General features: G+C 55.2%; 1 protein-coding gene across 1 annotated transcript in view; it reads left to right on the plus strand.

Annotated features, from left to right (window-relative positions):
• The window catches only part of SNTA1 (syntrophin alpha 1), a 70,986-nt gene extending 48,117 nt beyond the window's left edge, over positions 1-22,869 (plus strand). The window contains exons 3-8 of the mRNA XM_084645858.1: positions 7,966-8,167; positions 10,845-11,052; positions 14,083-14,213; positions 18,980-19,176; positions 20,375-20,562; positions 21,915-22,869. Coding sequence (XP_084501984.1) covers positions 7,966-8,167; positions 10,845-11,052; positions 14,083-14,213; positions 18,980-19,176; positions 20,375-20,562; positions 21,915-22,007 — 1,019 coding nt within the window. The 3' untranslated portion in view covers positions 22,008-22,869. The remainder of the gene's footprint in view (positions 1-7,965; positions 8,168-10,844; positions 11,053-14,082; positions 14,214-18,979; positions 19,177-20,374; positions 20,563-21,914) is intronic.
• The last annotated feature ends 859 nt before the right edge of the window (positions 22,870-23,728 follow it).

The following is a 23,728-nucleotide window of genomic DNA, read 5'->3' on the forward strand; positions in this document are numbered from 1 at the left end:
CCCAAACGCCAGGTGCAGCCACATCACTGCATTCTCGGTGCGCTGTTGTAACCCACACACCTTCTGGGTGTGGTGTTTTGTCCCACACCTTCTGGGTGTGGTGTTTTGGCACCGAGACCAGTTAGAGCGAGATTAATGAGTCTGCTCTACAGCCTGAGCTAACGGCCAGGTGGCTTTTATCTCATGCAGTAGAGGCTCATGCATTTAGCTCCAAAGGTCCCAGGTTCAATTCTGCCCACTGACAACTGGAGTCTGTCGGTGTTCCACTGTGCCTATCTGCACTCTGATCCCTGTTTGATCATTTTTTGTCTCCTGTGCTTATTTAGGTCCTGAGCTCTGGGCCTCCTCCCTCGTCCGAGGGAGCAGGGCCTTACGTCCCTTCAGCAGGCTCTACCCACCACTCCAAGGAATTAAATAGGCTGGCACCTTTGACCAGCATTGAATTCATTTGGAAAATAAAGAGGAGAAGGGGTGTCCTCTGAAGTGAGGGCTGAGGTCTCAGCATTCCTCTGTATGTACCACCTGCACTGCGCCAGAGCTGAGTATGGCTTGGTCTAGAGTAAAAAGTTAGGTCGACTCAGGTACCTTGCTCGGGGGTGTGAAAAATTCACGCCTCTGAGTGATGTAGTTGGGCCAACCTAACCCCTGTGTAGACAGCGCTAGGTCGACTGAAGAATTCTTGGGGAGGCGGATTAGCTATGCGGACAGAAGAACCCCTCCTCTCAGCGTAGGTAGTGTCTACACCGAAGCGCTACAGCTGTCTAAGCCCTTAGACAAGGACTAAATCAAATGATCAGTGAGCATGAGAGGAGAGAGGCTGGGAACATGGCTTCCAGTGGGCATGTCTCAGCAGTACGTGCCAACAGCAGCTCTTTGCAATTAAGCTGTTTCCAGCCCCATTCCTCTCCTTCCCATCAGCGAGATGGCAGCTCTGCTACTCCCCATTGAAAACACATTGGAGGGGGAGTTTCCGGTGGAATTAGAGAAGCCATGTAACTCCAAAGGCCGTGTCTGGGTGAACCTCAGGAGAGCCTGAATCAGCCACCTAATCCCCATAATTTCAAACACTCCATTATTATTTGGGTGAATGAACCCAGATCCGGTGTGACACATGGCGCTCCAGTGGTTTACCATTGAAATCTCTCCAGCATCCAGATTCACGGGCCAACCATATCTCTAGCAAAAAATAAATAAAAAATACAACCACCTCCACCCTCTGGGTTGTAAATTCATGACTCAACTCGATTCTTTTATCCTTGAATAGTAAGAACCTAGGTCTCCTGAGCCCCACTGCTTTGGTGCTTCTCCTGGGCCATGCTTCCTATCAAGCAAAGAAAGCCCGCCAGTGAGGCCACAGCTGAATTGTATCTAGAGCTGAGCTTACATTTAACCTGTTAAAATGCACAGTTTTTGCTCACACCCAGTTTACCAAGCGATCTCCTGTCCTCGTCTCTAGTTACCTTTCCCCCAATTCTTGTGTCGTCTGCAGCCTTTTTCAGCGATGACATCTCTGCTTATCAGGTAGTCATTCTTGGGGAGTTTCTTCTCCCTCTCTTTCCCAGGCTGCTGGTTATAGTCTAGTTAATGATCCATCCTAGGCAGGTGCTGCAAGCAGCTCAGTGTAGTGTGTAAAGTCTGACAGGCGACGGGTCTGGTTCCTCTCTCCGTCAGACTGGAGCAAATCTGAAGTAACTCCACAGGAGGCCAGGGAGTCACGCCAACTGGTGTGAGAGCAGAGTGTCTCCCCTAGACTATCGCTCTTTCAGAACTCCATTGTTCCCAGCTAATTAATGAGCTCTCGCCATCTGGTCGTCCTCTCAGTGGCCCGTCCAACCCTGCCAACAACTGACCCATGAAGGCAGTGATTTACTGGCCCACACTGGCAGTATGCTGGAGCTTATGCCAGGATAGGCAGTGTGCCCTTGCTGCTCCTCTACCAGGGGCTGTCCCAGTTCAGGGTAACTGCACCTGAATTTCCCCACCGTGATTCCTTGAGTGCACCCACTTGAGGTTTCTGGCTCCCAGCCGTCACCTCTCTTGGGTGGAGAGCTGCCTCCCGCACTCCTGACCAAGGATTTAAGGCTGCCCCGCTCCCTGCCTTACACTGTGATATCCCCAGCAAGGCAGTCTGCCTCGAGGCCAGCCCCTGCATTTGCTTTCTCTCCGGGCAGAGTGTATTGCTCGCAGTTACAAGGGACCACCCAGCTCTTTATGAGCAAGCACCTTTATCCATAAGGTAAAAGCCTCACAGAGAAAACACATACAGAGCAGTAAAAGATCCCATATGCATCAGTGTAATGGAGCCCTCCTAGGCCAAGGCTTTCCAGCCCTTCTGCAAGGTTGGGGACCCGCTTGGACAGAAGGTCCTGTCCATTTGCTGGACTGGAAAAAAGGCTGGATTCAAACAGACTCAGAACCTTCTTTCTCAGCCTGCAAACTGACAGGCCTTCTGTGCAGTCTTCAAACCTCCTGGTCAGAGGGAGTTGGACAAGGGTCCCTGCCCAGAGACAGGTGACGGCTGGAGCCCTGAGACCTGACTGGGCCCTCCTGGAGTGGGCACCTGGGGTGAGGGGGAGGATACAGGTGCAGTTACCCTGAAAGTGTGACAGGGGCATGCACAGTATTTATATCTGGACTAGCTCCATAGAGTAGATGTCCATAGTCCATAGAGAACTCCCTAGAGTTCATGGTTAGCTCTGTGTTCGCCCTCAGATCTCCATTGCTGGGATTGAAGACAGAGTTTCAGGCACCAAGGAAGGACTTTGGAGGAGTCTGGTCTCAGCTCTGCAGGAAGGCAGTGCCTGGAGGAGCTGATATCTGGGGGTGAAGGGTACAGGAGCTTCAGGACACAGAGGGAGCATCGAGAATTTGCGGGTAGTGTTTGTTCCTCACATGAAGCAGGGAGCAGACAGGGATAGTGATGTTAAGGGAGTTGTGAGAACATAAGAACGGCCATACTGGGTCAGACCAAAGGTCCATTTAGCCCAGTATCCTGCTATTGTCCTTGAGTTTGCATAAAAGTCATTCTTTGCACTTCTGTAGTGCCTTCCAGTCTAGATTCTCCAAGCCCATTGCAAACATGACTGAATGAAGTCTCACAGTATTATTCTCCCCGTTTTGGGGATGAGGAAGCAGAGACATCAAGAGGTGAAGTGACTTGTCCAAGGTGACGCAGCAAGTCAGTGGCAGGAAGGGTACCATAGCTCAAGTATGCGGAGTCCTAGTTCACCGCTGTAACCACTTGCCACACATGCCCAATGAGCGGCTCAGCATTCCACCTGGCTTGGGGCGGGGGGGAGAGAGGTGTTCGACGCTATTAACCACAGTGACTTCTTTTGACATGATTATAATGTGCCAGCCTGTGGAAATCCCTTAGCTTTTTGAAATAGCCCCCCTTACAGGGCAGCGTTTCGCTGATCTATTCCAATTGCTGAATGTACAACCCCCCTGCCCAATTTCTTACCCTCCCGGCTCAACATCCTTTCCCAGTGAAAGCGAATACAGATGTACTGCTTTGCATCCACAAGCCGTTTTTCTTCCTGCGTCTCAGCCAGGCCAGTCAATCGGAGGGTTTGAGAGGCTCTGCTAGGCTGTACTTGGAACAATCCTGGCTGGCGTCCCAGTGCCTTTGAACTGCCTGTTGGCTGGTGGTCTGAGAACAGCCTGCGTAGGCGAGAACATTAATCAGACATATTGGGAATGAGTGTCAGCAATAACTGAGTTACCGGCGTGCCAGACGCTGGCCCCACTTCCTCAGCGTTCTCTTTCTCAGCCTAGCTTTGAACCCGCTCAGTGGCTCCTCGGATCACAGAGGCAGTGAGGGAAAGTTTGCGAGTCCAGTCTCCTGGCAAAGCAGGGCTGCATCTTGGTTTGAAATAGTTTCCGCTTGGTTTGCATCGTGTTTCTCCCCCCACCCCCAAGGCTGCAGAAGCCCATCACAGCATGCTGCCGCACGGACAGCAGTTGGGAACGCGTGCACATGGCATACGCAGAGTGCTGAGATGCGCACACGGGTGTCAAACCGGCATGCTGCATACACACCGTACCCAGACTCAAGTACACCCTGGCTAACACACAAAGGCGCTACTGTGACGAAGTGGGACTGTTATTAATGTTTCCTCCGAATATTGTGGGAGTGCCTCAGTTTCCCCTATGCAGTTCTTAAGTACCTAGGTGGTGGGGTAAGGGTGTATAATCACTGCAGAGCCCTAGAGGGCACGCGTGTGCAGGAGTCTGGACACAGAGGATGGCCGACACCCTGTAACCTGGCAACTGATGGCCTGGGCCCTTCCCCCCTGCAAGGTGAGAGCTAAAGGGTTGGAGAACAAAGGAATCAGGTGACCTCCTGGCCCAGGAAAGGAACAAAGCCCAGAGGAGGAGGGGCTGGAGGGAGTTTCAGTTTGGGGCTGGCTGGGACATGGAGTGAAGGGCAGGCGTGGTTGTCTGGCTCACTGCCCCCCAAAATGGACCCAGCTGAGGGGTCCCGTTCTCTGCACCTACAAGCTCTGTTTTAGACCATGTTCCTGTCGTCTAATAAACCTCTGTTTTACTGGCTGGCTGAGAGTCACGTCTGACTGCGAAGTTGGGGTGCAGGACCCTCTGGCTTCCCCAGGAGCCCCGCCTGAGCGGACTTGCTGTGGGAAGCGCACGGAGGGGCAGAGGATGCTGAATGCTCTGAGGTCAGGCCCAGGAAGGTGGAAGCTGTGTGAGCTTTGTGTCCTGAAGACAGGCTGCTCACAGAAAGGAGACTGCCCCAGAGTCCTGACTGGCTTCATGGGGAGCAGTTCCAGAGCATCGCGCAGGGACTCCGTGACAGCTACTTACATGGGCTGCCGGTGAGAGACAGGTGAGCCCCTTTTGGCTAAGGTCTGGCCACTCGACTGTCACGGCTTTGACATGCTTCTTGTGTGGGAGCAGCAGGTGGCCTAGGAGAGACTGGGAGACTGGGGCAAGGAGAGGAATTCAAATGGGGAAAATAAACCCAGCTGACGCCTGCTTGTGCCAGCTGAACTTCCTGGAGCAGACTGCCCTAGGGCTGTTTAAAAGTGAATCCTACCGGGGAAAAGTTTGTGAACAAGTTCAGTAGCTAACTCACCTCCTCTGCATACTCTACCTGTGCAGAGAAACACACTGCAGCAAGGGTGGGAGCTGACTCCCCTGGGCTTTGGAGTAGCAAGAGACACTAAAGAAACATGCCCCTGTGCTGAATGGTTTGTGATTTTCTCCAATGGTGGCCGTGACACTGATGCTGGCCGAAGTGAGAGAACTAGTGTGCACTGGCTGCTGGGTCTTCTGCCCCGGGACACCGTGACCTGATCTGAGCAGCATTAGGCAATGCCCACAACCAGTCACCAACATTACCCATTGGAGATACAAGGATGGGCAGATTTCCTTGGATATGCAGCTCCAGAGCCTTACACATGGACCATTGCACACACATTACAGCAGGGGACATGCCAGGTATCCTACATGCCACACGTGGCTTTGTTTGTCCTGCTGTCTGTGATGTGGTTGCTCATACGTGACTTATCTTGACTTTAGCAATCTTCTGACATGGTCTCCCACAGTATTCTTGCCAGCATGTTAAAGAAGTACGGATTGGATGAATGGACTATAAGGTGGATAGAAAGCTGGCTAGATCGTCGGGCTCAATGGGTAGTGATCAACAGCTTGATGTCTAGTTGGCAGCCGGTATCAAGCGGCGTGCTCCAGGGGTCTGTCCTGGAGCTAGTTTTGTTCAACATGTTCATTAACGATCTGGATGATGGGATGGATTGCACCCTCTGCAAATTCGTGGATGACACTAAGCTGGGGGAAGAGGTAGATACACTGGAGGGTAGGGATAGGGTCCAGAGAGACCTAGACAAATTGGAGGGTTGGGCCAAACGAAATCTGATGAGGTTCAACAAGGACAAGTGCAGAGTCCTGCACTTAGGACGGAAGAATCCCATGCACCGCTACAGGCTGGGGACCGACTGGCTAAGCAGCAGTTCTGCAGAAAAGGGCCTGGGGATTACAATGGATGAGAAGCTGGATATGAGTCAGCAGTGTACCCTTGTTGCCAAGAAGGCTAATGGCATATTGGGCTGCATTAGTAGGAGCATTGCCAGCGGATCGAGAGAAGTGATTATTCCCCTCTATTCGGCACTGGTGAGGTCATCTGTGGAGTATTGAGTCCAGTTTTGGGTCCCCCCACTACAGAAAGGATGTGGACAAATTGGAGAGAATCCAGTGGAGGGCAACAAAAATGATTAGGGGGCTGGAGTGCCTGACTTATGAGGAGAGGCTGAGGGAACTGGGATTATTTAGTTTGCAGAAGAGAAGAGTGAGGGGGGATTTGATAGCAGCCTTCGACTACCTGAAGGGGGTTCCAAAGAGGATGGAGCTAGGCTGTTCTCAGTTATGGCAGATGACAGAACAAGGAGCAATGGTCTCAAGTTGCAGTGGGGGAGATCTAGGTTGGATATTAGGAAACACTATTTCACTAGAAGGATGGTGAAGCACTGGAATGGGTTACCTAGGGAGGTGGTGGAATCTCCATCCTTAGAGGTTTTTAAGGCCTGGCTTGACAAAGCCCTCGCTGAGATGATTTAGTTGGGGTTGGTCCTGTTTTGAGTAGGGGGTTGGACTAGATGACCTCCTGAGGTCTCTTCCAGCCCTAATCTTCTATGATTCTATGCTGCTGGTTCTTTAAGGAGGAAATAAGGCAATTTGAAAAAGCCTCAAAGGAATGATAACTTTCCCTCCCCGGTGAAACCCATCCTGGGCCTCTAGGGCTGCCTGCTCCGAAGCAGTTCCAGGTTCACGAGCTAGTCCCTGGACGCGTGTAATCCCTCTGAAAGGACATTCGCGGCTTTCTTGGGTAGGTGAACCACATGCTGTCCTGCTCTCATGGTCAGATGAGGCCAAGCCCAGGGCTCGGGATTCTTCCCTAAGCCAAAGAAAACAGTTTGTTTCTTTGGGGGGGTCGGGGGGCGGAGGGAGGTCGGCGAAGGAAAGAATGAAACACACCAGCACCCACAGCATGTTTCACTGCACGAGTATTGTGAGCGGTGTTGTGATAGCCATGGGTATTACAGTAGCCCCTAGGTGACCTAGCCACAGGCCAGGGCCCCTTTGTGCTATTCCTCTAACATAAAGGAACACATTAGCTATCCGTGTCTGTCTGTCTGTCCAATCAATAGCCAGAGCCTGCTGGTGGCAGAAGCTAAGGACACCTCCCTCCTCCCCACATGGACAAAGGGAAGCACAATAGTGCCGGGAGGGGTTGGCTCTGTCCCCAGGAGCCCGGACTGATTGAGGGGCAGACTGGGGCTGGCTGGGGATCAGCCCCACCGCTGGACTCCTGCTACCAGCCAGCCAGCCTCCTCATTGAAGGGGGGGACTGTCACTCTATATGTGACCTCTCAGTCCTCATCCACAAAGGAAACCTGCCCAGCACCTTTGACAGAGGAGCCTGGGAGTTTAAATTCATAATTCTGCTAGACCCCAAACCCACGGACTCAGCAGAGACGCTGGTTTTATGTCTCAGTACAACCCCGTGTAACCCGCTAACTCTCCTTTATCCTGGGACTGCAGAGGTGTTTATCGGCCACTTCACTTGGAATGGTTTGTGGTAATGTGCTGGGGATGTGCAGACCTGCCCCTGTGTGCATGCTGTTTGCTTTGGTGCTGAACCAGCGGCTGGGACAGCAGAGGCTGAGTGTGATCACAGAGGCCAACCCCCTTCATTACAAAGTGGCCTTTGTCAGTGGGTGGTTGTGGGGCGGGGTGTGGCTGATGGGACTGCAAGGAGTGCCTGGGTACATTGTGTCCTGCCGCCCCGCGTCTGCGGGGGGTTCCGAGGCGGCTTGGCTTTGTGCAGTGCAGGTGCCGGGGTAGCCCTGGAGGGGGGCAGTGAAGGGAAGTGCTTGGAATTGGGAGGGATTTGTTCCATTGGCCCCTGTGTGTCTCTCTGCGTTCCAGTGAAATACATGAAGGAGATCTCGCCGTACTTCAAGAACTCCTCGTCCGGGGCGACCGTCAGCTGGGACCCGTCTCCGGCTGTCTCCCTTCAGAAGCAAGCCTCGCCCATCCTCTCCCTGCGTGACCTCAAGGAAGGGAAGAACATGCCTCTGAAAATGTGCTATGTGTCAAGGAAATGTCTCCCCAGTGACCCAGAGAACAGGTAACCCAGGCCCCCGGGGGACTCGCCCAGGAGGGGATCCGTGCCCCCATTCACAGCATGACCCCGCAGGCCCCCCGGTGCGCTCCGCCCAGGAGACTGTGTCCCACTCGAACCCATAGCCGGAGTAGGGATTGGCAGACTTAGACGGTCTCTCAGGAAGAGCTAGTGAGGAGCTGGGGGAGTGGATGGATCACCCCCCGCAACACACACACACTTGATTACTGCAGATCTTCGGCTGTTCTCCTGACAGTCCCACATGGGCCAGTGGGGCAAGGCTGCATGTGCAGTTCCCAATGAGTACTGTCCCTTGCCATGCGGGGCCCATACTGCCAGTGTTCCTGGCCTCTGGCCTCACCCGGCACTTCAATGTGCTGTGCTCGACAGCCGCCCTGGCATGCAGCTGGTGAGGATCCCATTGAAGTCACTGTAAATCCAGAGTCACTCCTGTGAAGTCAGTGGAGCCAGGCTGGGGTAGATCCTATCTGAGGGAGATCCCAGGGATTGCACTTGAGCGGGACAGTGCTCTTGGCCCTTGGTTTGAGTTGGACAGAGACCCAAGTGCTGCTGTTCTCTAGGCTCTATCTTTTTGTTTCTAAAATGCAGCCACCATGGCCGCAGGTGACTGCTAGGGGATTTTTCTGTGGCCACGACAGCCTCCCGGGCAGAGCTTGGGGGGTGCAGAGACTCTCCCCTGCAGAGTCCAGCTGTTGCTCCTGGATGCGCTGCCTTGGTGTCTGCTGGTGCCATAAGCAGGGGATCAGCACCATGTACCAGGCAGCCTCCTGGAGGCTCCAGGCAGCGCCTCTGCAGACTTGTGGGACTGGTGTGTGTGCTTGCTGGGAGAGGAACCTTCAACTCCGCAGGCAGCTGGGGAGTTCTCAACTCGCCGTCCCAGGGGCTGAGAGGCTTTGTGGGTAGGCTTCAGGCTCCAGCGTGCTGTGGCTCCAGGAGTGGGCTTTGGGCTTCAGCGCCCTTCCCTCCCTGGTTTCAGCTTTGGGGCTCTGGGTTTTAGCCTCCCCACTCCCACCCCACCTGGCTCCAGCCACGGGGCTCCCGTGGCGGGCTCTGGGCCTCAGCCTGGGACGGTGGGGCTCCCGCTTGGATAAATGGTCAGAGCGGCTTCCAGCAAGAGTTGGTAGCCATACTCTGAGGCCACCAAACAATTTGTTATGAGAACCCCTAGCAGATGCTTTTCGGTCCGCCCGGCTAATGTGTAGGTCTGGGGTCTCTCTGGGTAATGCCTGAGAGGGGACGCCCTTACACAGGGTACAGTCCAGGAGAATGAATGTGCTGCTGCACAAATGCACAGCAGAGAGAATGTCGTTAGCATGGGCAATCCAAGGGCACTGCGGCCCTGTCTCTGCTGGGCTTGTTCCAGACTGCAAAGAGAAGTCAAAGAGAACGACTAAACGTTCCCAACCCCCCTTGGAGCACCCCACCTGCCCAGTGCCACGGGCTCACGGGAACCCTGGGCTCTCCCAAGTGAGCGGGTGAGTGGCCCAGTGGTTGAGCTGGTGGCCTGGCACTTGGCAGACCAAGGTTCAATGCCAGCCTCTGCCACAGACTCCTTGGGTAAATCCCAGTCACGCGGGCCTCAGACCCTGCCTGACTGTGAGGTGCTGCGGTGACAGAGGCTCCACGGGTACCCGGGACAGACAGTCTATGATTCAGAGGCCTTTCACACTGGGCTTTAGCTCTACAAGGCTGCTGTTGCTCTCACTGTTGAGTTCTTGGATGTTAGTGATGGGCCAGGTAGGAAGCAGCCAGAGCCGTCACTTCCCGATCGCTGAGGAGCCGGGCTGCCTGTCGGGAGTGTCCCGCTCACGTTAGCCCATCTGGCCCAGCCGAGCGCTAGGAGCAGGGCTTGAGTCTCCAGGCGGGGCTGGCTCCTCCCCAGGGTTTATTACAGCGGGAATGTAGGAGAAAATTCAGTGTTTTTGCCCTTTTATTGATCAACATTTTCATGAAATCTGACCCGATCGTCTCCCTGCCCGACCCTGGCTGAGCAGCCTGACCCAGCCCTGTCAGCTGGGTCCGTTTGCCAGCGGGGTCCTTCCCCCGTGTTACGCAGGTGTGTGATTGCTCACATCAGCCATGGCACGTCAAGTCTCCTCTCTGATTGGCTTAGTGAGCAGAAAAACAACTCCGAGCAATGAGCCCCTTCGGGCTCACGCTCCTGGGCGGTGTCCCAGCACCCAGCATCGTCCCCAGCGCGTGGCAAAGAACTTGAGCCCGCCAGTCAGAGCCAGCTCCAAGTGGCTTCTGAATTCACTTGCCGTCTGAGCGAATACAGTCCGTGCTAACGGCAGTCCCTTTCCTAGGGCTGGGAACGTGGCCCTGGGGGGATCCCTAGGCCTGCGTCTGGGAGAGGTTTAGGCTGATTGCTCAGGACCCCCTGTGCTGCGCTGCTGCCAGACGCTGAAGGCGCGTGGGCAGCAGTAGACTGGGGTGGCTGACTGGTCTGCAGTTTGCATGTATTCCTGCCGTCGGTGCAGCCCAGCTAGAGACGCCAGCACTTCAGGTGACTGCAAGGCAGAAGCTGAAGCCCTGGACTCTACTGGGAAAGCGTGAACTGGAGCAAGCCCAGTTGCCTCCTGCTGCCCCAGCTACCTGTGCCCCATCCCGCTGCGCGGATCCTGGCCACAAACCAGCCCTGCCGGGGGCTCCTTCTTCACAGGTACCTGGAAGTCTGTTCGGCAGATGGGCGGATTCCCCTCTTCCTGAGAGCAAAAGACGAAGTGACTGCCCAGTCCTGGTTCAACGCCATTCACACCAACGTCAACGCCCTAGTGCCCAGAGTCAAAGAGGAGCTGAGAGCCCTGCTGGCGGCAGCCGGCGTTGCAGGGAGCAAAGAGATCAAGCACGTCGGCTGGCTCACTGAGCAGGTAGCCCAGCCTTTCGGGTGTGTACGGTCCTTCGGTGCCGAATTGTACTGCTGATAAGAGATTGCGCACTCTTCTCTGCACAGCTCTGGCCGGGCAGCTCAGCCCTTGTCACTTGCACCCTCTGTGCTTCCCACTGTTCTCCCACAGCTCTGCCAGTGAACCGCAGTCCTGACCTGCAGCCCCCTCCCCGGCTATTCCAGCCCCGGGCCCCTCACAGCCCTGCCAATGCCCCTCACTCCCGACCCGCAGCCCCCTGCTATTCCAGCCCCGGGCCCCTCACAGCTCTGGTGATGCCCCTCACTCCCGACCCGCAGCCCCCTGCTGTTCCAGCCCCGGGCCCCTCACAGCCCTGCCGATGCCCCTCACTCCCGACCCGCAGCCCCCTGCTGTTCCAGCCCCGGGCCCCTCACAGCCCTGCCGATGCCCCTCACTCCCGACCCGCAGCCCCCTGCTATTCCAGCCCCGGGCCCCTCACAGCCCTGCCGATGCCCCTCACTCCCGACCCGCAGCCCCCTGCTATTCCAGCCCCGGGCCCCTCACAGCCCTGCCAATGCCCCTCACTCCCAACCCGCAGCCCCCTGCTATTCCAGCCCCGGGCCCCCTCACAGCTCTGGCGATGCCCCTCACTCCCGACCCGCAGCCCCCTGCTGTTCCAGCCCCGGGCCCCTCACAGCCCTGCCGATGCCCCTCACTCCCGACCCGCAGCCCCCTGCTATTCCAGCCCCGGGCCCCTCACAGCCCTGCCGATGCCCCTCACTCCCGACCCGCAGCCCCCTGCTATTCCAGCCCCGGGCCCCTCACAGCCCTGCCGATGCCCCTCACTCCCGACCCGCAGCCCCCTGCTATTCCAGCCCCGGGCCCCTCACAGCCCTGCCAATGCCCCTCACTCCTGACCTGCCATCCTGGTAATGCAGTACTGTCATGTTACTCCAGTACAGGGTCCTCTACAATGCTCTGCTGATGCACCCAGTTCTGGCTTGCCACTTGCCCTGTTATTCCACTCCTAGGGCACTGCACAGGTGGTCAGGTGTCTCTGGGGGATTGTGGCTGTTTTCCTCAGAAGCATCTTGTCAGTGCAGGAGATAAGGTTTGTGCCAGCCAGTGCCACTGAGTTCAGTGGTATTGGATGGCAGGAGGGTTCATGCCCAGTGGCAGGCTGCGTGCATCAGTGGTGTGATGTGGGGTGGCCGTCTGCGGGATATTGGACTAGCAGGACGTGCTCAAAGGCACTAAGCCAGAGGGGCCGGTTTGTGATGCCAGGGGGTCTGGCAGGAGGTGGGTCAGGCAGGAGGAGCGTCTGGCAGGAGGTGGGTATCGGAGTAGATGCACTAATGGCCTATTCTGGAACAGCATCTCCTATGCTATGCTATGCCGAGGGGCCCAGTTCACTGCATACAGATTGTGGTTCTCTCCAGGGCAGTCCAGGGTGGGAACAGCATTGCCTAGCATGGGGCTGGGAGCTAGAACTCCTGGGTTCTCTTTCTAGCTGTGCCACAGAGTCACCATGTAATCTTGGGCAAGTCTTTGCACTTCAGTTTTGAGACTGGAAAGGTGAGTGGAGGTCCTGACTCTGATCTCAGTTACCCTGGGGGGAGGCAGGCGTCACTCCTGAATCCAGCACCCATCCCAGGCTCTGCAGAGTGAGCCACAGAGCACTTCCCCCTTGCAGCAGGTAAGCAATTGGCCTTGTTTGGCAGGTGGGGGAAGTGAAAGCTGAGATGAAATGCCTTGTCCAAGGTCACAGGCGTCCTACCACCCACGCCAGGGCTCAGTCCTCCAGGCTACGCTGCCTCTTGGAGGCCACATTTTGCCCTGGAAAGCTGCCCTCCAGAAGGTTAGACTGGCCCATGCCACTCGGTGACGTGGCACTGTACATGCGCAAGGGGTTGTTATTCACTGCTCTCTGGGAGCTGCGCCTCTGGCTGCTTTCGATCGGGGAGGGGCTGTGTAGCCCTCGTGCGGACCAGGATTTGCCGAGTTTACACAGAATCCCGTTTTCTAGCACAATGTTCATTGTTGTTTGAACACCTGGGCAGGGAGGCTGCTGAGCCGGAGCCTCGTCACCCCGCCGGGTGCTCGCCCCAGGCCAGCGCGGGGAGGGAGGGAGGGAGAGGAGGTGGTTCTCGTGCTGCTCCAGGAGTTTAATTTGAACAGCTGCTGAGCCCAGTCGTTCCGGGGCGTGAGGCAGAGAGGAGCCGGCTGGGTGCTCAGTGCAGGGGAGGGGGTCGCGGAGAGCCTTGTTGCAGCTGGATCCACCCCGAGGCCCAGTCCCCAGTGCAGGGTGCGCATCTGCTCCAGGGCCGGTGGCGGGTGGCGCCAGCAGACGTCGTGCGGTGGCGCAAGTGAAAGGCGCATGAGCTGGTGCGTCTCCGCCCGTGCCCTGGCAGACGGACGAGTTCACGTCATCAAGACCACTGCAGCCATGGGCCCAACTGGGCTCCCAGTAGGCATCTCAGAGAGAGAGGCCAAGCCATGGCCAGACCCTGGAGCCGGAGCAGGCCGACGCTGAGGTAGTTTGGCAGGAAAGCCCACGCTCTAGGCCTCCTGTGGGTCCAGAGAGAGTTTGGCTTCTTCGGGCTGCCAGTCCCCAGCCCGGCACGCCGGGCAGAGCCCACCATCGTGGCTGCGCTGGTTCCAGTTTGGTCTCATGTTCCTTGCTTGGCTCATCCTGCATGGCGGGATGGAGGCATTTGCTGAGCTCTCTCTTCACTGGTTCTGAAGTTTCCCTGCCCCCATCCTGGCTCCAAGAAATGCCCTTTCCACTTAGCACTAGCCACCAAGCCCTGGCCTGGGGCACTGCCCCTTCAGTGAGGCATTGTGGGAAACAGCCGGTCCCCTCATCCTTGCCCCCCCCCCCCGTCCTGGCACTCCCTGACCAGTGGGCTCCCTCCCTTCCATTCCCAGGTGCCCACTCTGTACAGTCTCGCCCCACTCACAACGGAGGTCCCTCTGCCCAGGGGGAAGGGAGCTGTCCTCTGAAGACACCCTCTGCTCTGGGGCCCATTTAATCACATGCTCTCTATTTTCCAGCTCCCCGGCGATGGGACGAAGAACATCCTCACCATCCTCACGGAGAAGGATCTTCTGTTCTACAGCAGCCTCCCACAGACCAGGGATGCCCTGAACAAGCCAGCCCACAGCTACCCTCTCATCGCCACCAGGTGCCGTGAGCCGACTGGCTGCACTGCCTCGAACTGTAGTGCATTGGTGCAGGGAGCCACCCAGCCTTAGCCAAGCAATGTGTGCTGGGACAAAGCCCCAGGCAGCCCCCACCCAGCAAGCCCTTGCTCTCGTCTAGCACCTTTCATCACTAGATCTCTAAGCTCAGGCAGTGCTAGTAGTCCCATTTTCCAGATGGGGAAACTGAGGCAGAGAGTGGTGAAGTGACTTGCCCAGGTCATGCAGCCGGCCAGTGGCAGAACCACAGCCTCTGCTCCTCACCTGTCCGTCACTGGAGCTATTTTGCCCCACGCAGGTGACAGATTTGTCAGCATCAAAAGGGTTGGTTGTCCCCATGGCAGCACCACAGACAGTTAGGCCCAGAGTGGGGTTTGCAGTGCTCAGCACTGGGAGGGGTGAGTTTGGGAACAGGCCGAGGGTGTTCAGCGAGGCCCCTGGCATGGCCAGTGGGGCTGGCCATGGAGCCCGGGAACCATGATCCTCGGGCGCTGTGTCACAGATCAATCTGAACAGCCACAGTCTGTGGGACTGGCCAGGTCTTGCTTGAAGATCCAGATTCAGACAAGCCCTGAACAGCAAAGCAAAGTGAAGCAGAGACCTGAGTTTGGGTCTGGCGTGAAACCAGCAAGAGGTGACTCAGGCTGTGGCCAGTGGTGGGCCGTGCTAGAACTGGTTAGTGCCAATGAAGCAGAGTTAACTAGTGCTGTTGTGAATCTAGGGGGACCCTCCCAGATGTGTGTGCTGGGGGTAGTCAGTCAGCTCCCCATTGTGTTTGGCATTGGGCTCCTGTTTCTGGCAGCTGTCAATGTCTGACACTTTGCTGGTGGCAGATCAGTCCCTCAGGAGGCGCTCGGAGGAGGACGGAGCAGTGTGACAGCCTGGATTGCCAGCTGATCCCTTCTCCTACACCAGAGAGTGCACTAGGGCTGAGGCAGCTGGGAGACCAAGCAGCAAAAGTCACTCTCCCATTTTGGGATCCCTGCACTCCCCCCACCACAGGCCCCCTGGGATTTCCCCTCTCTCCCTCCCACGGAGGAGGGCTGGGAGCAGCTAGCGGGGCTCATTTGAGCATGACTCGAGACACTGCCCCCTCTGCAGGTGGCATCACTTCCCAGTCCCTTGCAGCCGGGAAGCCTCGGCTGGACCCTGGGATAGATCTCTGCATAGCCTTCAGCCCACCAGCTGGCTTCACATTCCTCTGTGCAGCCACATGGGGCATTCGCCAGGCTAGGAGCCCGCATGCCTGCTAAGGAGCACCCACATGGCATTGCAGGAACATCTCTACAGGGTTCCAGAACCCAGTGGGCAACAAGATCCATGTGACTTACAGCCAGCACTCCAAAATCTCCGCTCAGTAACTCTGACCTCAGCTGCACCTGCCACCAAAAATATTTCCTCCCAAATGTGGCATTTCCTCCCCAGGCTCAGCAGGCAACCTTCCCTCGTGGGCCAGTGAGAGGGAGCAACAGAGATTTCCTCCCCTCTGGAGAGAGAGGAATTCCCCCGTGCAGTAGGATCCAGGCCTTGGTTCTGGGCTCAGTAGATGAGGAGATGTCAGGCGTGAAATGTGTATCGAGACTTCTTGATAAGCTAATTCCGCTTGTTTGGAGAGGTTTGTGACATATAAGAGGAGTCGTGTTCCTCTCCCCGTGAGCATTGTGCAGTAGGACCCGCGGCCACGGGGGTAACCTGGCTTTTTACAAGCAGAGAGGTGCCAGACCCAGCGGGGACAGTGACCTGTTTTGTACGCTCACCCCGTAAAACGTTCCCAGGTGGCTTCTCTATAAAGTAAGTGGCTGTTTCACCTCCTCCCACCAGCAGGGTTTCCTGTGTGCCCTTCCGAACAGCCCATCTAACTCACTCACAGTTTCACTGCGTAATGCCGCCATTCCAATGCGGTGCTGACAGCAGTAAACCTTCCTAGACTCTGGCGCATGTACTTTATAGTCTGTATGCTGGAGATGAGCCTGAGAGCCAAGAATTCAGAGTTAGATTTATCTCTTAAAGCTTCCATCACCTTCCAGAGTTCAGAGCTGTTTGGGGTGCAACCATCCTGAATTCCCCACTACAAAGGGCTGGGGGAATTCAGACCAGTGGGTCAGGCTCACTCATGTGTAGGCAAAACTTTCCCCTGGTAACTAAGGACACCTTAGACTATGAAACCTGATAGACCGACAAGCTTATTTCCCTTTTCATTTTCCACCATTGATGCTGTTGCTTGCAAGTTTTGCAGTGAGACTAGACCTGTCACTGTTCCCGTCTGTATCTAGTCAGCGTTGCTCTCAGGCGTTCGCACCCGGCTGCTGTTTGGGAACGCAGCCAGGGAATTAAGCTGGGTTACGGTTTTGAAAGGGGACTAGTGATTTAACTGCCCAACTTTTGCCACGTCAAAGAGGCCTGATTCCCAGAAACTGCTGAACATGCCCCATCTGCCAGTCAGACCTCTTACATATAAAAAAATCAAAGCACGTCTCTGACATTTGTTAAAAGTGCTGCTCATTTTACGGTTAGCCAAACCCTTGCTCTTTATTAGGGATTCTGCATCTGGGGCCTAAACCATTGCTGAGGGTTGCCACTTGGCCATAAAGGTTCCTGGAATTTCAGTTCATGATTCCACATTTCTGAAATCCAGCCAGATGGAGTGACTGCAAGGGTGTCTGGGTGGGACAGAGGCAAGTGCCCCCCAGGGAGGAACCAGGGGCCCAGAGAAATCAGCCCCTGTGTATCTCAGCAACACTCTAGCCAGGGGTGGAGCGAGAGACGTACATGGTGCTGCAGTGGTCTCTGCTGGCAAATGTCTCATACTGCAGGGACAATGAAAACAGGTGGAATCTGAGGCCATTCAAGAGGGGAGCATGTGCTTGAAGGGCTCTGCTCCTGTAGAATTACAGGTTTCAGAGTAACAGCCGTGTTAGTCTGTATTCGCAAAAAGAAAAGGAGGACTTGTGGCACCTTAGAGACTAACTAATTTATTTGAGCATAAGCTTTCGTGAGCTACAGCTCACTTCATCGGATGCATACTGTGGAAAGTATAGAAGATCTCTTATACACACAAAGCATGAAAAAATGGGTGTTTACCACTACAAAAGGTTTTCTCTCCCCCCACCCCACTCTCCTGCTGGTAATAGCTTATCTAAAGTGATCACTCTCCTTACAATGTGTATGATAATCAAGTTGGGCCATTTCCAGCACAAATCCAGGTTTTCTCTCCCCCATCCCCTACAAACCCACTCTCCTGTTGGTAATAGCTTATCTAAAGTGATCACTCTCCTTACAATGTGTATGATAATCAAGGTGGGCCATTTCCAGCACAAATCCAGGGTTTAATAAGAACATCTGGGGGGGGGGGGGTTGGAAAAAACAAGGGGAAGTAGGTTACCTTGCAAAATGACTTAGCCACTCCCAGTCTCTATTCAAGCCTAAGTTAATTGTATCCAATTTGCAAATGAATTCCAATTCCACAGTCTCTCGCTGGAGTCTGGTTTTGAAGTTTTTTTGTTGTAATATCGCAACTTTCATGTCTGTAATCGCGTGACCAGAGAGATTGGAGAGTGGGTTTGTGTGTGTGTGTGGGGGGGGGGGGGGAAGAGAAAACCTGGATTTGTGCTGGAAATGGCCCACCTTGATTATCATACACATTGCAAGGAGAGTGATCACTTTAGATAAGCTATTACCAGCAGGAGAGTGGGGTGGGGGGAAAGAAAACCTTTTGTAGTGGTAAACCCCCATTTTTTCATGCTTTGTGTGTATAAAGGATCTTCTGTACTTTCCACAGTATGCATCTGATGAAGTGGAATTACAGTGCCCGTGCCCCCCTGCATCCCGGGGAGGCAGAGCCTGTATGCATATCGTACGCCCCCTGCGCTCTCTCCCAGCGGAGGGCAGCCGGGTATTGTTACAGACAAGTTTGCAGTGTGGAACAGAAGGGGCTGACGGGCCCCCCCATCCCCGGCATTTTAGGCCTCACGCCATTTGCAAACCCACTGGCATGTGAATCGTATTTCATTCCTTCACCGTACAAACCTCAGCCGGCCCAGGTTGGTGCTGGATGGAACCAGGGTACGGAAGCCCTGACACCAGCTCCAGCAGGGGCCGGCGGGACTGGAGCTCAGCTGTTGGGCTGGCAGTCAGGACACCTGCATTTCCTCCCAGGCTCTGCCCCAGATGCCCTGTCCCATCCCTTCTCAGAGGTTAATGGGAGGTGGCGTTCGTTGCCATGTGTGAAGTGCTTTGAGATCCTAGGTGGAAGGGGCTAGAGAAGGACAGGGCATCGCGAGCTGTCATGAACGAATCCAGGGTACAGTTCAGACTTCACCCAGTGCGAAGCAGAGCAAGGAAACCAGCACCGTAAAGGGTGAAAGAGCCCTGCCACCTTACAGAGAGTGTCTGTACCTCTGGCTCCCGTGAGCGCAGTGTCCAAGCACCTGCCAGTCGGTTACATGCCCCCCCCTCACATTTACCAACGGGGAATCAAGGCAGAGCGCCCCAGATCCTAACTCCCCTGGGAATCAGTGGAAGTTAGGCACCTGAACACCTGTGAGGATTTGGGCCACAGGGATTAAGTGACTTGCCCAGGGAGCAGGTGGCAGAGAAGATCTCCTGCATCTGAGGCTAGCGCCCTAACCACTAGGCCACACTTCCTGGAGGGTGGTGGTGCTCTCTCCATTGCACTAGTGGACAGTGGTGTTGGGGGTTCTTTGTACAACTGCCATTTCATGCTGACCAGTCTCCTGCTCTCCCTATGCAGGCTTGTGCACTCCGGTCCATCCAAGGGCTCCCTCCTCTATGACTCGGAACTCTCCTTTGCCTTGCGGACGGGAACCAAGAAGGGGGTGGAGACGCACCTGTTCAGTGTGGAGACGCACCGGGACCTGGCGATGTGGACGCGGATGCTGGTGGATGGCTGTCACAGCGCAGCCGAGTTCACGCAGGAAGTCTCAGCAGGTCAGGAACTGGGGAGGCCATGGGAGGCGAGTGTCAGGAGGAGGGAGGGAAGCAGAGACTTGCCTGCAAGGGTCAGGCAGTGTGGGGGAGGCCAGACCCCTCAAAGGCAGTGCTCTGCCTGTTCTCACAGGGATCCTCTCCTCACCAGCAGCTGGGGCTCAGAGTGAGTCAGTCTCCCAAGTGAGTAGTGTGGGACACTGGCCTCCCCACATTGGGAATTGCTGGTGTCATGAATAGTGATATTCTGTGGGGTGAATGGGGTGCCAAATACCATAGCCCAAGGGGCATGGCCAGTGGGCAGCGGGCAGTGGTATACATGGCAGTGGGTACCTGGCAGAAGGTGAGTGGGGGGATCTGGAGGGAGGGACACAGGAGCGGGAATAACACTCCTCAGGGAATACCGAGGGCTGGTGCTATAATACAGGGAATATTCGACTGCCAGGTGGGGAAGAGCCTGCCAGCTTCAGCTCAGGAGCTGGGCACCGTGCAGTGAGCACCCAGCCCTACATGGGCATCCGTGGCGAACCATAGGATGGCTTGCTGCCTGCCCTGCCCAGGTCTAATCAGAGACTTGCAGGCAATTCCTCCAGGCCCCCTGATCTCTGAGAGAATCAAGTGCAGGCAAGGCTGCCCCAGGCTGAATCCAGCCGCAGCCCAGCCCAGCTGGGATTTGCTGGGGGAAGAAGATGGGATGTGAAAGTGTCCAGCTGACAGGGTGGCAAATCAGCACTCGGGACAGAGGCAAGAGAGAGCCCTGGGGAGGAGGCTGGCTGGGGTGGGCACGTTTCAGAGTTGGCTACAGCTGATAGAGCTGTAACTTTGCAACACATGGTGGGCCATGTCTGCCACCTGGCTCCATGCAGGGCAATGGCACTGTGCCACTCCCCACCAGTGGAGGATCTCAGTTTCACCCCACACCTGGGGATCTTCAGTGATATCAGCTTCACTTCGCTCTGAACTCTGCGGGCAGTTTGCCCATCGGGAAGGCAGTGGGGGACTATGTCCCATGTACCCTGCAGGGCCACGTTTCACCTGGCTCTCACCGCTGAGTGATGTTCCAACCCCAGCTGCCCCAAGATGCCCTGTAATGAGTACAGCTCCAGGCCCTGCACCCTGGGGGCTGCGGGAGCAGGGGAGACTTTGGGGGGGAAAGGAGCACTGAGCCTGAGTGATGCCATTCTACCCTGGTCTCTTTCAGCCTGCACATGGAATGGGCGGGAATGCACCTTGTCCATCCACATCGACAAGGGCTTCACCATCTTCACCACAGAGCCTGGCATCAGCAGGACCATCCTGCTGCAGCAGCCCTTCGAGAAGCTGCAGATGTCCTCTGATGATGGGGCGAAGATGCTCTACCTGGACTTCGGCAGCGCAGAGGGAGAGATTGTGCGTTGGCTTGGTGCTTTGCTCGCTTGCTGAGATCGCCTGCTGCATGCTCCCTCTGGGACCCCCAGGGGGAGGTGGGAGGGGTGGGCAGAGTGTGGGTCCTCTGACAAGGGATCATGGGAATGTGGCTCCATCTCAGAGGACAGGTGCTGCTCAGGCAATGGGCAATGCAGGATTCTTGCATGACTTTGAAGAAAAGATAAACCAGGCTGGTAGCATTCAGGGCTGTCAATGCCTCCCCCGGGCACGGAGCGCAGCGTGGGGAGTAGGTACTGGGTGGGCTCGGGGACAGAGGGATGGGTGGTCCGACCCGTATTATGTCTAGAAGGAGATGAAAGGAACGAGGAATAGATCCTGGGCTGGAGTTTTGCTCCTTTAAAACGTTGCTCTGTGGGGGTTCTGATGGGGCGGGGTCCTGTCGGGCAGGACAGCAGGTGAGGGCAGCATGTGGCTTAGAGGTGTGGTGCTGGGACAGCAAGCAGCCTGTTGCCAGGTACCCCCGCAGGCTTCAGCTCCCCATGTCTGGGTTCGTTGCTGTGAAACGAGGCAGGCGGTGTCATTTCCAGCCCAGCTGGGTGTACACATGCACGCTCCAGGCGAGGTGGCTCACTAACCATGGTCATGTAGCCATGGTGGGCCAGGTTCACTAGCCCAAGAGTCATCCCATGGGAGAGCCCATGCACGCACTCAGGGGGGCCCCACCCTGCGGCTGCACTCCAGCTCGCTCAGACCTCGCACCGGTGTGTCTGCCTCAGCTGGAAATCACACCTCCAGCTCCACTGTACCCACAGTGGTTTCAGACCCTTTCCTCCCACCCCACGTTAATAGCCAATAGCAAGGGGCACCAGCCAGCCCTGTTCACCGTCTCACCCAGATGCTTCAATGGGTATGTCTACACTGGAATTAAAAACCTGCAGCCGGCCTGTGCCAGCTGACTCCTGCTCGTGGGGCTCAGGCTAAGGGGCTGTCTCATTGCGGTGTAGATGTTTGGGCTCAGGCTGGAGGCCAGGCTCTGTGAGATGGGAGGGTCCCAGGCTCGGCCTACATCAACACCACGGTTAAACAGCCCTGGAGTCCAAGCCCTGCGAGCCCGAATCAGCTTGCATGGGCCGGCCACGGGTTTTTAATTGCAGTGAGTCTGAACTGCCCTCTCCCCTGGGAGACAGCGTCTGGGGAGGATGGTGAAGCAGCTAAAGAGGAATTCCCGCTCCTGGGCTCTCTCCCCGCCAACGTGACTTCATGGCACATTTCACCCCCAGCCCTTACCTGCAGGGTGGCCCTACAGTAGCAAAGCGGAGGCTGAGAGGTCTGAGCAGAGCACTGACCATTGCAAATATTCCCCTTTATTACAGCAACTGGACCTTCACTCCTGCCCCAAAACCATTGTCTTCATTATCCACTCATTCCTATCCGCCAAAGTGACCCGGCTCGGGCTGCTGGCATAGGGGCCTGGGAAGGATCCAGAGAGAGAATTCGAATCCCACAAGAGCTATGCACTATGGCGATTCCCTCCTGGCCAACGCCAAACGAAAGCCATTCAGACAAGATGCGAATGACTGGGTAACACAGCCACAGCCAAGGAAAACCACTCAATGTCCAGGACACCTGACATAATCCCTGCCACTGCCGGGTCTGCCTCCCACCAGCAACGAGACAGAAGGCACTGCTCCCAGCCTGCTTGTAGTGGGCATTCTCTGCAGCCTCGCTCAAGAGCTAACGACATTCCCACTTCGACAACAGCACTCGAAACAAGCTTGAAAAATACCCAGGCAAGACAAAACACCCCCCCAGATACACTGTCACGCTAGTGCCTTGTGAGATGATATTTTCTGTACAAAGAATCAGTTTGTATCAATGTTTTATATTTATATAGCTCGGTTCTAAAGGCTCCCCATATTTTAAACCCCCTTTGTCATAAAAAGAAGCTGTAGATTAGATACTTCAACAAACATCTCTGATCCCCCAAGGCCCATTTTGGAAACAATTGGTCTGGAGTCCTGATCCAACTTTGTATTCTTTTGGCCGATGTGAACTAGAGAGTATGAAGTCTATTTGCTGATTTATTCAACTCTGTAACTAGTTGAAGAGCCATAATTTAAAACCCTTTTTATTCATTAGATTTGGATGGTTCTGTTTCTTTTGCTAACTCGCAGCCCCTTGATAATTTTATTTTTTGGTTTAATTTTTTGTGGCGCAGGGGCTGTCAGGTAGGGAGCAGGAAAACAATTTGTTTTATGAACCAAAAGTTCATGCATGAAAATCTTTTTTTTCTTTTGTGAAATAAACATCACAGACAACGCCAGATGATATTTGTTTCCTGATTTATGCTGAGTAGTAGCAATTCTATGACAATTTCAAGTCACAAATGGCCTGATGCTTTGATTTAATTTTGCCAAAGTATGGCGTGAAAGGGAGCAAAGAGGACTGTGAGGTTCTGACTGGAGAGGACCGAAACAACAGGAGAAAGTTCTGCAATAATGTCATTGACTTTTTTCTATTGGGGGGGTTCAGACTTTGAAATTCTAGCAACGTTCATCAAAATTCAAAACATTTCAGCTTACTCTAGATTTGATAGGAAGAGAGATTTGAACAGAGGGGACATTTCTGGTTTTAGCGTTACTGGTGCTATTTAGGATTTGGGAAGAAGGATTAGTTGCTCTGATTGTATTGTAAGTGCTGAGCTCTGCTAATCTTCTTTCTGTCAGGCTTTGGCCCCATGGAGCTTGCCCAGACCTTTTCTTTATGGTCAAATGTGGGTTTTGTAATTAACAGTTGCAGCTCTACTATCTTGGGCTGACTTCCTGTCCAGCCTGCCAAGCCAAGTGGTGTTAGAAATGGCCGTTCTTGGATGGGAGAACCTTGGAGAGCACTAGGTGGTATTAGTGGCTCCTTATGGGATGTCCTTGTCTCTGAACCAGTGGCTCATCATAGTGTTTGGGAGTGCTGGAGGCATTGTCTGTTGTCCGTGACAAGAGAAGTGGTTCACCTGACCAAAAAGGGGAAGAGCGTCTTTGTAGCCAACTCACCAACCTGGTGAGGAGGGCTTTAAACTAGCTTCAGAGGGGACGGTAAACCCCAAAAATGCAATCTTAACAGAGGGCTAGATGTTGGGAGGGCAGGCGGGGGGTGGGGTGGGGGTTTAGAGCATCGAAAATTACGATAGGGT

Source organism: Lepidochelys olivacea, assembly GCF_965140295.1.
Source record: "Lepidochelys olivacea isolate rLepOli2 genome assembly, chromosome: 13".
NCBI classification, from domain to species: Eukaryota; Metazoa; Chordata; order Testudines; family Cheloniidae; genus Lepidochelys; species Lepidochelys olivacea.